Here is a 13,459-nt window from a genome sequence, read left to right as displayed (position 1 = left end):
TTCATTTGCAACCCACCAAAAACATGCTGCTGCACAAGTGAGCTGCAAAGCATCATCATCAAGCTTCATGGACAGGTCACTGAGAGCAGAACCAAAAGAAACAAATCGACATAGTTCTTTTTTCAGCTTTGTCCTCCTCAGGCTGCTGATTAGGAAAGCATGTAGTACACAGGTCTAGTTTTTAAAAAATGGAATTAAATGACTCTAAAGATACTGCTTTTTGAGTCTGGCATTGATTCGTGCAGCACTGCAGACATCAGAGAAACTGTGTGAGGAATTATATCTGTCATTTCCGAGTTATTCCCTCTAAAGCCTTTTGCAGAACACGTTCAGCATCATCAGCGGCATCAGCGAGAAAATTCTTCAACATAACAAATGTGACGGGGAAAGAAATTCCTGCAGCTACCACGGAGCCTATCACTGGCAAGAACTCTGGAATATTTTTCATGAGAAGGAGAGAATATTTTGCAGCACCTCCCAAGCTCTTGGTCAACAGCTTTATTACAACATCCTTGGATATTTTGTGAAGCAGGGGAGACTTTATGACAGCCTTCAGCTCCTCCACCGGCTTCTTCACCTGCCTTGCTAGTTTCTGCAGGGATTCCTCAGCCAGACCAAAGGTCCGGCAAAACTCTTGCAGGGATAGCACCAAGATTGTAATATCAACAGCAGTAGAGAGAATAGGGATGGGAATAGCAGAAACGCCACCTGATGTAAGGCTTTTGAGCCAGACATGCGTCATCAGCATCTCCTTCTTCTTTCTCAGTACCTCCTCTGAAGTATTGGCCAGAGACTTTAGGAAGATGAATTCCTTCTCACTTGGCAGATCCTCCAGGAAGGTCTGCAGCAGTCTGGGGCCATCGAACATGAAGCTGAAACCATCCCTGCAAACAAGAAACACTTGTGGGGAGCTTATGCCCAGGCACGTCAGGTTCTTTTCACAGTCCTGCCTGATCTTATCCAGGACTGCCCTCTCATCATACTGCCGTGGCCGGCTCCCCGTAGCTCCGTTCCCTTTAGCCTTCAGGATTCCCTCGTCGTCATAGAGTCTTCGCTCATTGCTCACGTCCTGATCCACCTTGGAACGCACGAAGTAGAAATGTTTCATGTTTCCTCTGAGCCTGAATGGCCTTTGCAAGAATGGCTGCGTTGTGTGAGAAGCGGTCGGAGGAGATGATGATGAAGAAGTCATAGCGGTTGAATTTCACTGCCTCAAGGTAGGTGTCTGGCTTGAAATTGGGAGTCCCAATGCCAGGCAGGTCCCAGAAGGTCACATTGCAGTACTCAGGATGAGCGTATGGGATGCACTCCGTCGTTGTCTCCGTCACCCCAATCGCAGCTGCACCCTCCTCACAGTCCTCCAGGCTACGCACAGCGTTGATGAAAGAAGATTTCCCAGAGCCTGAGTCCCCTGTTACGGCAATGTGGAGCTGGATCTTTTCTTCATCATCCAGGATCTCCGCGCCTTTGCAGCTGCTGCTGGGAGGTCTCCTTTTGCAGCTGCTGCCCTTATCTCTTCCATGTCTTCCTCCGAAATGTGGGGAAGGAACTCCCATTCCAAGTCTGCGTCAGTGCTGGCCATGTTGGGTGCAGCGGGTGTGGGTGCAGACAGCCTGGAAGCAGAGCGCAGTCTTTCACTTTCGGTTTGCAGCAGCAGAAAGAGGAAATCCGCACAGGCTTGAGTCACGTGCAGAGCCAGGGCACCAAAGCGACCTGTCCCCACCTCAGCCTCTCTCAGGCCCTGAGACCCCCTAGCAGAGCCTCTGGAGTGACCCTGCAGGGAGCCAGAGTGCTTCTTGCCCTGGTAACCAGCTGCTGTAGCAGCCAGCACGTGCTCTGCGAGTTAGGACAGCTGCTTCCAGAAACCTTGTGAATCCGAACCCTCCTTCTGCCCCGGGAGTCATGTAGGAAAGCACTGATCCAAGACAACAGCGCAGTTTTGGAGTGCCGCCAGGAGAGCGCACTGACAAGTCATGCAAAGAGAAACGATGGTCACCAGGAAGCGCAAAGCTTCCCGAAGGATCCAGAAGCAGCAGCCTGGGGGTGGCAGCAACAGCAAGAACAAATCTGGAAGCCAGTGACTCAGAGCTGGGGACATGGAGAAGTCCAGGCAATTTTAATACTGTCAGCAGCGTGGATCCACTGGGGGCACCCCAAATCTTGGAGCTCCCTTCTCTTCCCTGGCTTCAGCTTTGTACCCAGCCCTGATGCCTCCTTTGAGGCATTTGTGCCTCCCAGCTCCCTCTGCTTAGAGGCACCTTTAGTTCCTCTTAGATCACCCTACCCGGTTCTTTCTGCACCAGACCCCTTCATTCAGCACTCCTGATCTTCTCCACATTTGTGAAGGAACGTGGATGTGATAAGAGCTGCAGTCACAAAAGGAGACCTCTCAGCAGCAGCTGCAAAGGCACGGGATACCCTGACTAGTGAAGGAAAGATCCAGCTCCAAGCCGCTGTGACCGGCGACTCAGGCTCCGGGGAATCATCTTTCACCAATGCCGTGCATGGCTTGGAGGACTTTGAGAAGGGTGCAGCTGATATCGGCATGATGGAGACGACATTCTATTGCCTCCTTTGCAGAGTGCCTGCTGAATGCAGAGTCGTGTTCTGGTGTCTGCACATACTGCTTCTTGCAGCACATTCTGCCTTTTGCGGAAACTTTCTGCTGCTGCTGCTGAACATATTCAGCAGAAGCCTTTAGAAGGGAGGACTCAAAAGCGCCACATGGGGATCTCAGCACCAACTGTGTGACAGGATCGCAGGGAGCTTTCAAGGACAGAGGGTTGGAGAAACATGATGCTCTGGGATGTGAATCCCAGAATCTAACCCAGGTCTGGCCAGATGCATCCGCTGTCCTCAGTGCTGACTCTGACCCTCTGCCTGGCTGCCCCAGCAGCTGCTGTGTGCTTTCCCCAAAACTGACTCCCAGCTACCAGGCAAGAGGCTTCCCGGGGCTGCCTTCCCCCATGGGCACGCTGCACTGGTGCTAGGTGCCTGTACGAGGTGCCCTCGTCACAGCCTGCCCGCCTTGGGGATGAGATCCATCCGCAGAGAGGCAGAGGAAGCGTTTCCCACTCTTGTGCTGCATCTCTGGGCGCTGGCCCCCAGCATCTGCATCGTAAGAGCCCCAGAGCTGCTTGCAGAGCCACAGAGAGCCCCACGGTGCTGGCAGACCGTGGGGCCACTTGTGCCTGTGCCATGCCCATGGTTTCTCTATAAGCCTTTGCTGACCCTGATGCATGGCCGTTTCTCTCCCAGCACCTTGGGCATGTGAGCAGTGTCCCCTGACAGTGTCCCCAGCTCTTTTTTCCAGATGTGCAAGGTGGCGGCTCTGCATCAGGGTGCCCCGTTGCTGGTGTGCGAGAGGGTGCAGCAGCGCGTGGCTGTGAGCGTGTGCCTGAGCACTGTGCAGCTGCATGACGAGGTCTGCAGTAACCTGGTGAGTGAGCCCTGTGTCTGGACTGTGTCCCTGTGGGCACCGCCCTGGGGCTGCCTGGGCTCATGGCTGTGGGTGAGCAGAGCGGTGTTTGTGGCCAAACTGCCACGTCCCTGCTCTGCCGTAGGCCCGTAACTGCCCCACGCTGCTGGAGCAGCTCTTCACTGCGGCCCAGAGCTGATGCACAAGGAGACGCCGGGCGCCGCAAGCGGCAGCCGTCACCGTGCCAGGCGAGAGGTGACGCTGGGCTCTCACGCTGCTCCCAGCCGTGTCCTGGGGTCACGGCTGGGGTGTGGGGCCACGTGTGCAGCCCCTGTCTGCGCATGGCTGCATCTGAGCTCATGGTCGTGCCTTGGTGACTGTGTTTCTCCACGTGCCAGGTGTCCTCCTGCACATGGTACCCACTGAGTGGCTGCAGCAGTGGGACCTGGTGTTCTCTTTGGAGGTAGGTGACATTGGCCAAGCTGCTGCCCTGGGAACCGGAAAGGCGTCAGAAACCCAAGCGACGTCGGGTCAGGGCTTCTCGTGCCAAAAGCATAGCCCATGGGGAGAAGGGACTCTGATAGTCCCCAGACTGCTGGTCAGAGGAGCTGCCCACAGAGGGGTGCTGCAAGGGAAATACGAGTCTTGCTGTCAAGAACCAAATGTCCACAAAGGAGACAGAGGAATCCTGAACTTTATCTGAATAAAGGGAGAGTCCACTGGCGCATACCACTGTGGGGTCTCCCAAACTACAGGAGAGCACAGCCTCTTTTTATCCTAATTTCCCGACCAAGGTAGGCCCTCTCCTTTTCCCTACTGGCTAAGGTACTCAGAAGTTACAGACTTCCTGGCCCGCCTAACGAATGGTGCTCCTTGATATGCTCCGCCTCCCTGGTCATGCATCACATGTCTAATTAAAGTAACTTCATGGTTAACCTGAGTGTGAAAGTTAATATGCATTAGCTCATTACACTTGCGCCAACGCTACTAAGGTTCATTCTGTGGTCACTTGTTGATAAGGATCTCCCTGCCTCCCTCCTGTTCTCTCCCGAGGTCAGCTGCACCCAATCACATACACACAGCACGATCTCCCTGCCTGTACTCCCTGGTTCGGTTCACCGAAGAATGTGGAGTATTTCACACATTTGTAAAGACACAGGCTTGTGACATCCCTTGTGCCTCGGTGGCTGATAGGACCATGCTGGACAGGTGCTGGTGCTGCTGACTGTGAGGTCAGTTGGGCCAGAGAGACTGCTATGGCAGAACAAGCTCCTAGGTGATCTTGGAGTTGACCTCAGCGCGTGAAAGGCGAATGGTGAACACTGGTTCGCTAATGGTGAATGTGAGGTCAGTTGTGCCTGAGAGGTCGATAGGCCAGTTCTAGACTCACAGGTGCTTGTGGGGGTTATGAACTCCCTTGTGCCTCAGTGCATGCTAGGTTAGTGCTAGGCTCTTGGTTGGTCTTTGGCCTTGTGACACCACTTGTGCCTCACTGGCTGATAGCCCCGTGCTGGACATGCAGGGAAGGAGCTGTTGAGGCAGTGATGAGAGAGGAGTGGAAGAGCTGTTTTCCCACGTTTGTCTCCATAAAGAAATGACACCCAACCACAAGGAAGGACAAATGTATTTTCTTTGAAGGAAAGCCCAGCAGAAGGTGGAATGGGCAGAACCAGGACTCAGAGGGGCCAGCCACCTCGTGGGGCCCAGTGTGCAGAGCACGGCAGGATCAGGAGCGAGCGGAGCTCCCGCGGCAAACGCAGCCCTCTCCCAGAGGCAAGCAACAGCTCTTCCACGCTCTGCGCAGCCAGGAGCAGCGGGCTCTCCGCGTGCCTCGGGATGCAGGCTGCTTCCCCAGTGTCAGCAGGAGGATTGTCTGAGCTGCCAGGGAACGCACCGAGGGGCTGCTGTCATTCTGCAGGCACTGAAGTGCTGAGAAGGAAGAAGAACAGGCATCAACCCCCTCCCCACAGCTGTAGACAGCCCGGGCATCCCTTCCGACAGGGCCATGGCACCTGCATCTCCTCAGGGCCAGGGGACCACAGGATCAGCTCAAACTTGCTGGACACAAAGGCCCCAAATCCAATGCCCCCAGATCTCTCTCTGTCCTCTCTCTACCGTGCCAGAGCTGGGACAGGAGCAGAGCCCTCCTTGCCTGGGGCAGGAATTGGAGCTCTCTGCCCAGGCTCCATCCTTGCCCGCGCCACCCACCCCGCACTCCCCTCTGCCCACACTCACTGCTGCAGATGTGCTCCAGTTTCTCCTCACCCAGCTCCTTCCGGCGCCGCCCCACGAGCCCTAGGTGCACAGACAGCCCATCACAACGCTGCCTCCCCAGGCAGCACCCACCAGCACAGCCCCTCTTGGCCCAGGCGCGCTCTCCTGGGCCCTTCTCCAGCCTGGAAGGCTCAAGGAGGGCTCACAGGGCCTCAAGAAGCAGCCCAGCAGTGCCCCGTGTGCGGACAGGGATGGTGCGGGCAGAGGCAGATGGGGGTCCCTCCTAGGGTGCCCTGGGCAGCGGGGGCTCCAGCAGCGCCAGGAGGGCTGGGGCTTGGTGCCGGCTGGGGCCAGGCTGCCCTGGCACAGCAGGGCCCTAGGAGGGCCGTGACTCACCAAGGACCCTCAGGGCCTCTACTCGCAGGGCCTCCTGGGCGCTCTGCAGGCACTGCAGGCTCTGGCTCAGGTGCTCTCCTGCGCGGCCGCTGTCCCCTGTCACCTGGGGAGAGCAAGACCCTCCCCGCTCAGCCCAGGGTCAGGCCCTGCTCACGCGTGGGCCTGGCGCCTTGGCGGCGCTGCCTACCAGGCACTCGCTGATCCGCCAGGTCTGGCCCTCCTCGGCGAGGCGCCGGAGCTGCTCCCACTTGAGGAGCTTGGCCGCACGGAGGAGAGCGTCGCGAGAGGCCTGCAGAGCAGCAGAGAGCGCGAGATGCCGCTGCAGGCCAGGGACGGAGCCCTCGGCGGCCCCTCCTGGGGCTGGGGCTGTCAGCACTGCCCTCCCGCAAGGGCCCCTCGCCTCACAGATCCTCACCTGGGCCACGCTCTGCACCTCATCGTGCATGTGGAAGGACAGCAGGAGCAGGCTGCCTCGCACCTGCCTCTCCACCTGCCTTTTGGCACAGCCCGCTGCCATCTCCACCACTGCTGCGAAGAGGCGGATGGAGAGTTCGCGCACGCGGCTGCACTCCTGGTGGGAAGGAGGGGGCAGGACCTCAGCGCTGGCTGCTCCAAAGCTCACAGCGAGCCGAGGGCAGCGGTTGATGCGCTGACACACGGCTGTGACGGGGCCGCCACGCTGAGGAGCTGGAGGCCGCATGTGCAGCCAGTGCAGGAGGGTCCCCGGCCCCCCAGGGCTCCTGCAGCCTTGCTGGGGAGAGCAGAGCTGCAGGAGGCTCCGGTGCCCGGCACGGCTCCTGCGGCCCTTGCTGCCCTCCCTCACACCCTGCACAGAGGCCTGTGGAGAGGCCACGAGGACCCCAACTCTCCCCGCAGCCCTTACGTGGTCAAAGAGCGCCTGGAGCTGCTGGCTCAGCCGGACAGTGATGGGGCCCGACATTCTCCTGTCCATGAAATGCAGCACGTTGCTGAGCACGACCAGGGCCTTCGTGAGGGCATCCCCATCCGCGTTCCGCAGGCGATGCATGATGAGTGGCAGCAGGACGTTCATCTCTTTCGCCTGTGCGAAACACACATCTCCGTTGGGCAACCTAACAGACAACCAACCTGGGAAAACACTGCAAGGAGGCCAGAGCAGGAGCGCTTGTGCTTGGCACTAGTCGCTGTTGTAGTTGAAGCCATGGCCACAGCCAAGACCACCTGCATCCAAGTTTTTTTCAGGACAAGGAACATTATAGCTATGGCAGAAAGCCCTGGGGGAGGTCTCCTAAGGAAACCTATGGCACCAACAGGGAGCAGCAATGGACCTCAAGAGAACGAAGAAGGGATTGGCTCTCAGGGGTGAAACCAGGGGGAAGGAGGGTGCTATGATGGGGCAGCAGTGGGAAAAATAGAAGGAAGAAAGCGGGGAGGTCCATGCTGGAAGGCACCCGGCTTGTGTTGTGCTTTAGGGGTGTATACAAAGCCTTAGTTTGGGAAGCTCTTGCAATGGTGAATGGGGAAAATAAATGGAGAGGAAGCAAAAGAGTCTGAGGGGCAAGTGCATAATTCCTGCCAACAGCCAAGGTGGCCATGGCATGAGTCTTTCAACCAAATAGTGGGAGGAAGCTCTACATACTTGAGCTTGCTAGATAAAGGCCGGGAATGAATTGCAGGGTTTCCTGACCGACCCACAGCACATGGGGGCCATGGGGTGCAGGGAGGAGAGGAGCGCACAGGCTCCTCGCCACCTCCTCACCACATACTCTGCCCCCCAAGCCCACATGCAGCTGACCCCCACTCACCATCTCAGGTGTCTCTGCCAGCATCATGAGGCCTCTGATGACTTGCCCACGCCTCACGAGCTCCTGGCTTTGCAGGTTCTCCAGGAAGAGGTTGTCTTCGGAGTCCTCTTCCCTCAGCTCCACACAGGCCAGCAGCTGAAACACAAACAACATGGAGACGATGCCAATGTGTGCGGCGAGGAGCGTTAGCCCAGCACAAGCGGTCTGGGCTCAAGGGCACTCGTAATGGGAGGGCACCCAGTGCCGACTCCAGCTCTGCTGACCGCTGTTCACCCCGCAGCGCTGGGCACAGGGCAGCCCTGTCTCGACCCACGAGCCGGGGCTAGAGGCCCCTGTGGGAGGCAGCGCTCGCCATAGGCCTTACCTCATCGAGGAAGGCGGAGATGGGCAAGTCCTGCGAGGGCTCCTGCTTGCTGCACAGCGGTGCCAGCAGCTTGAAGAGGCACCTGCACCAGGCTCTTGGGCGCCTTCCCGGCTCCCTGTCAGTGAGAAGAAGGCCCCTTGTCTCCAGCAAACTCCCTCCCCTGTGCTGGCTCTCAGGACCCAGGTGGCAACTCCGTCCCCCTCGGCCTCCCTGCCCAGCCTCTGAGCCTCGTAAGCAGCACAGCAGAGCAGCGCTGCCACAGCCTGCAGGGCAACGCCCCCAGGGCCCCGATGGAGCCGGCGCGTGTGGAGCACCTGAAGGGGCTGGTGGGAGTGAGCTGTTCCTGGTGCCATTCCTTCAAGAAGGTGTCGACCTCCTGCGGCGTCAGGGCGCTGCTGAAGGACACCCCGCAGAGCAGCGCCAAGAAGAGCTGCGGGAAGATGGCTTCCAGCTGCTGCGGGCAGCTGGGCTGCCGCAGGATCTCGTGCAGCGCCCGCGTTGCCTGCAGAACACACGGAGCCTCCGGTGTGGCCGGCGCGCTGGCACAGGGGTGGCCTGGTAGCTGGCACAGCCCTGTGCAGACACTCACGGCCAAGCAGGAGATGCCTTTCTGCTGCTGGCTGGAGGCCAGGCTGTTGCTCGCTGGCCAGTCTTGCAGCACGCTGAGGAGCTCCCGGAGCACCTCCTGCGCAGGAGAGGCCTCGGACACCATGACCCTCCACATGACGATGGCAGCACTGCAGGCCCAGAGCGCTGTGTCACCACGTGCCTCGGGCGCAGCCACGTGAGCTGGGCCGAGGGCCTGGGGTGGCCACCAGCCCTGCTGGCCAGCAGGCACCCGAGAGCCTTGGCACAAGCTCTGAAGGAACCGGGGCTCAGGCCTCGGCTCCGCTGGGCCCCTTACCCCATGCAAGAAGGGGAATGGCGCAGGAGGCCCGTGACCATCTCATGGGGGTAGATGGTGGTCAGTTCGAGCAGGGCCCTGTGAAGGCTGCGCTGGGCAGACCCGTCTGTGACGGACATGAGGGTGCTGCCCATGCAGCTCACGATGTCTGGCACCTGCAGGCAACACAGGCGTTAGTGGGACTGCAGGCAGAGCGCGGCCATCTCCCCACGGAGCTCCCTCTTGCCCCTGCTTCCCTTGCCCCGCGCTGGCCTCCAGCAGTCCTGGGACACCTGCATTTGTGGGGCAGACACCCCCCCTGCAGGGCTCCAGGCCCGCGCTGCCCCGGCGCAGGCTGCTTACGTGCTCCAGCTGGTAGGCACAGTCCTGCACCAGCACGTCCAGCACGCGCGTGGCTGTGCGCGTGTCGAAGTTGGTGGAGGTGGTCATGCCCCAGATGGCCACGATGAAGAGGTCTGTCCTCTCAGGGGGCTTCAGGTAGCTCTTGAACATCTAGGGGAGACCAGAGGGCAGGCAAGAGAGACGCGTTGCACTGAGGGCCCCGAGGGCAGTGCTTTCCGGAGCGGCCAGAGTGGCCCTGCAGAGAGATGGGGCAGAGCTGGCCCAGCGACAGCAGGAGACCCACAGGCCGGGGCTGTGCTGAGCTGGGGGACAGCACTGAGGAGGGGTGTGGGGCGCCCATGTGCTGACCCTGAGGGAACCAGAGGGGGCTGAGAGCCAGGAGGGAAGCCCTGCCTTGGTCCCTGTGCAGGGACAGTGCCAGCGCTCCGCCCAGTGACTGCAAGGCCCTGTTGGCCCCACTGATCCCGCTCTTCACACAACCTCATGCTGACCCCCACGACCACGAGTCCTCACACTTGGCAAGGGGACGCGCTCCTTACCAGGATCACGTCAACAGCGCTGAGGGACTCTGATCGCCAAAAGACATTGGCGATTTCCCACTCCCTCTTGAGCTGCAGCTGCGCTGGGCTGTCCTGACTCACTTCCCTGCCTGGACAGGAGGGGACGCACAGGACAGTCAGCAGGAAGCACCGGGAGCTGGAGGTGGCACCCGTGGTTGGCGAGGGCATCTTGCTTTGGAGAATACCATGGGTTGGCTGGGCCTTTGTGGTGTGAAGCAGGAGGGCAGGCTGAGCAGGAAGAGGGGCTGCTGAAGCCTTGCAGGCCATGGGCAAGCAGGAGAGGAGGAGGCCAAGGGCCGGCCCAGGCTGCAGCTGCGTGGGAGGGTGTTTCTGCTCCTGTGTGTGGCTGAGGCCGTGCAGGGCCCGGCCTGGCCTGGCCGCGGTGCCCGTAGGTGTGAGGTGGCAGCCCTGGGGAGAGTCTCCTACCTCTCTGCTGCAGCAGGAACTTGTGCAGGTCAGCAAGGGCTTGGGCAGCCCCGCGCCTGGTGCCCTCGTCCTCGTGGGCGCAGCACAGGGCGAGACAGCCCACCAGCTTGCCCATGACGAGGAAGCGGCGCTTCCTGCAGCTGCCCGGGCTGCTGTCCCTGCTCCTGGAGCCGCGCGAGCGGACCTGGCGGAGGAGGCAGCGCTGGCAGCGCCGCGAGGGGCCGCGGGGGGAGCAGAGCGCGGCCGGCCCCGTGCGCTCAGGGCCGCAGCGCGAGGCAGCCAGGGCTCGCGAGGGGCCTGCAGGCCCTGCCTGCCCAGCAGCTGCCCAGGGCAAGGGGGGTCTCCAGGGGCCGGCACCGGGGGCTCCTACCTGGCCCTTCAGCAAGGGGTAGTAGTTGAGCAGCAGCTCCGTGAGCCCTGCAATGCGCCCCACGGCTCTGTGGCGCACGGCCGCTCGCGCCGAGTCGGTGAAGGGCAGCAGGGCCTGCAGGAGACCAGCTGCTGCGGTGCCCTGCGAGCCCTGCCACGTGTGCGGGCGCCGCGAGGACAGGGCGGCTGCCGGCAGCCGTGGCACCAGGGCAGCCGCGGGGAGCCGTGGGGCCGAGCGGCGCCACGCAGGGCTCTCCCCGGCGATGGCAGCAGCGCCGTGGAGGCAGCAGGAACTAGAGCACCGCGGGGCCCTGCTGCCCCACGGAGCCCATTCCCTGCCCACAGCGGGCAGGAAGAGGGGCCCTGCATGAGGCCCCGCGCGCTCCCCTGGGGCCAGGAAGCGGCCGCGGAGCCCCAGCACCTCAGAGCCAAAGGCTGACCTGGAAGATGAGCTGCAGCTCCTGGAGGCCCGAGGTGGGATGCCTGAGGGCCAGCACCTGCAGCATGCTGTCCAGAGCAGCCAGGGTCTGCAAGGAGCACACAGGGCTGTGGCGCTCCTTGCCCCGTCCCGCGAGGCCCAGGAGAGTGGCTGCCCTCGCTTTGCCTTTGCCTTTGCCCAGGGGGACACGCAGAGCGTGGCCGTGGCCAGGCCGAGGCCGGACCCCAGGAGCTGCTGCGCGTGGGGCAGCCCGCGTGGCTGCCCTGCTCCCGCAGCTGCCCTGTGCCTACCTGGGAGTAGAGGGAAGCCTCGAGCTCGGCCATGTCCTCCGCGGCAGGAAGGCAGAGCACGCTGCGGAAGCAGGCGTTGAGGAGCCTCCCGTGCACGCGGCCCGAGAGGTGCAGGCCCGCTCGGCTGCAAGGAGAGCAGGGTGTCCCTGAGCTCTGCCTGCTGCCACAGGGGCCTGCAGAGCTGGCGGGGGCAGCCCCGGGCCAGGTGGGCAGCCCGCAGGCCCCTCCTCGCGCCCGCACCCTGGCTCAGGGCCCTGCACTCTGGGGAGAAGCCTGGAGGCAGCCGGTCCCTGTCCCCAGAGCCCTGAGCACCCGCCATGAGAACCAGGGCGGCAGGAGCAGGTGCCCAGCAGAGCCCTGGGCCAGGTGTCCTCGGGGCCGGACAGCGGGGACACCTCAGCCAAGCGGGGCCCCTCGGTACCTCATGGCCACCACGGTGAGCATCACTTGCTGCCTCACGGCCGTGTCCAGACGCTCGGTGGACTCTTGGCACAGCAGCATCTGCAGGGACAGGCGCGATGGGCCCGGGAGCTGCCAGCGCCCGCGAGGAGCCTTGTGGGCCGGGGCAGCCCCCAGGGCAGCAGAGCCCCCTGGTTGTGCCGGCCCCGCTGGACGGGCCTCGCTCCCGGGGGCTCCTGGAGCCGCGCGCAGGGAAGCTCTGTGCCCACGTGGAGGGCAGCGCCCCACGCGTCCCCACGCGTGTCCTTAGCGTCACGCAGCGCCCCGCTAGCAGCCCCCTCACCTGGAGTCTCTGGGCCAGCTCCGCTCTGCAGAAGTGGAGCGCCGCCCACGTCGGGCCATCGGCGCGAGAAGCCTCGCAGAGGGTGCGCACGGCAGAGAGAAACTGCAGCTTCTGCCCCACATCCTGGCGCCAGGGAGGAGAGAGAGGGATGAGAGGTGCGGAGAGGGGCAGAGGCAGGGCCGGCGGGAGCACAGACCCCAGGAGACGCCTGCGAGGGAGCAGGTCGGCCCTGCGGGACCCCAGGAGATGCCCTGAGGGAGCAGCACTTGGCTGTGGCACCCCAGGAGATGCCTGCACCGAGCACAGGGAAGTGAGCCCCGCTACCTTGCTCCGGCTTCGGAAAAAGGCCTCCCAGCAGTCCAGGGCTTCTGCCTCCCTGCGGGACATGCCAGGGTCTGCGGGGCAAAGAGAGGCAGCGGAGCTGCAGTGGCTCTGTGGAGTGGGGCGGCCCCGCGCGGAGGCTGCGGCAGCCCCAGGGCAGCCCCTGGCCCTGCCCCGGTGCTCACGTCTTCCCAGCAGCTCGGGCACGCAGACGCTGTAGGGCAGCACCTCGCAGCTGCTCTCCGAGGAGGACAGGGACAACCGCTCCACATCCTCCTCCTCCTCATCTGCCCAGGCCACCCGTGTGCGGCTCGGGGGGCACCTGTGCTCCATCCTGCAGGACAGGACGGGTCGGGGGCAGCATGAGGGGCTCCATTCCCAGGACCTCCCCCCACCCTGGGGCGCTCTCCCCTCTCCCAGCACCCCCAGGAACCCCCCGTCCCCGTTCCGCTCACCCGGATGGGCAGCGGGTGGCTCAAGGAACCCTTGAGGAAATGCCTTGGTGACACAAGGCTGCCGGGGGCTCGCAGGGATATGATCAGGATGCGCTCGGGGCTACTCCGCGCGCTCCCGTCCGCTCCCTTCGCCGTCCTCCCGCGCACTGCGGGGGCCGCAGCGACCGCAGTGACATGGCAGGGAGGTGACAGAGGGGCCCTTGTCCCCGCGGGGCAGGGCAGTGACATGGCAGGGAGGTCACAGAGGGGCCCTGGGCCGCCCAGGGCAGGGCAGGTTCGCACGGGGCAGCCGGGTGCTCTCGAAATGGGGATCAACCAGCAAAGTCACATTAATAACAGCGTTATCGGGCTGCTGGCTGCAATTTTAGTACTGTCATCAGTGTGGATCCACTGGGGGCACCCCAAATCTGGGAGCTCCCTTCACCGTCCCAGCTT

General features: G+C 62.2%; 2 protein-coding genes across 2 annotated transcripts; both read right to left on the bottom strand.

Annotated features, from left to right (window-relative positions):
* Window positions 1-270: 270 nt before the first annotated feature.
* Window positions 271-1,556, bottom strand: LOC148593246 (interferon-inducible GTPase 5-like). The gene is made up of 2 exons (XM_088531485.1): window positions 1,122-1,556; window positions 271-1,078 (listed from the first exon to the last, which is right to left on the bottom strand). Exons 1-2 carry the CDS (start codon window positions 1,554-1,556, stop codon window positions 287-289), a joined length of 1,227 nt encoding a protein of 408 aa, XP_088387611.1. The 3' UTR covers window positions 271-286.
* Window positions 1,557-4,349: 2,793 nt separating this feature from the next.
* On the bottom strand, window positions 4,350-12,902 carry LOC148593245 (maestro heat-like repeat-containing protein family member 7). The gene is given in 22 exon segments (XM_088531484.1): window positions 4,350-4,354; window positions 5,249-5,347; window positions 5,654-5,713; window positions 5,984-6,131; window positions 6,216-6,317; window positions 6,444-6,707; window positions 6,912-7,088; window positions 7,813-7,947; window positions 8,177-8,258; window positions 8,491-8,678; window positions 8,766-8,913; window positions 9,081-9,235; window positions 9,423-9,572; window positions 9,962-10,071; window positions 10,409-10,592; window positions 10,779-10,928; window positions 11,218-11,304; window positions 11,507-11,630; window positions 11,928-12,007; window positions 12,249-12,371; window positions 12,573-12,643; window positions 12,755-12,902. Coding segments are annotated over 22 exon segments (2,790 nt in total).
* Between the last annotated feature and the right edge of the window lie 557 nt (window positions 12,903-13,459).

Source organism: Tinamus guttatus, unplaced genomic scaffold (genome assembly GCF_059628265.1).
Source record: "Tinamus guttatus ecotype Peru unplaced genomic scaffold, ASM5962826v1 Tinamus_guttatus_pri_ptg000423l, whole genome shotgun sequence".
NCBI classification, from domain to species: domain Eukaryota; kingdom Metazoa; phylum Chordata; class Aves; order Tinamiformes; family Tinamidae; genus Tinamus; species Tinamus guttatus.
The sequence above is the reverse complement of the archived record's forward strand: the minus strand, read 5'-3'. Positions and strand labels throughout refer to the sequence as shown.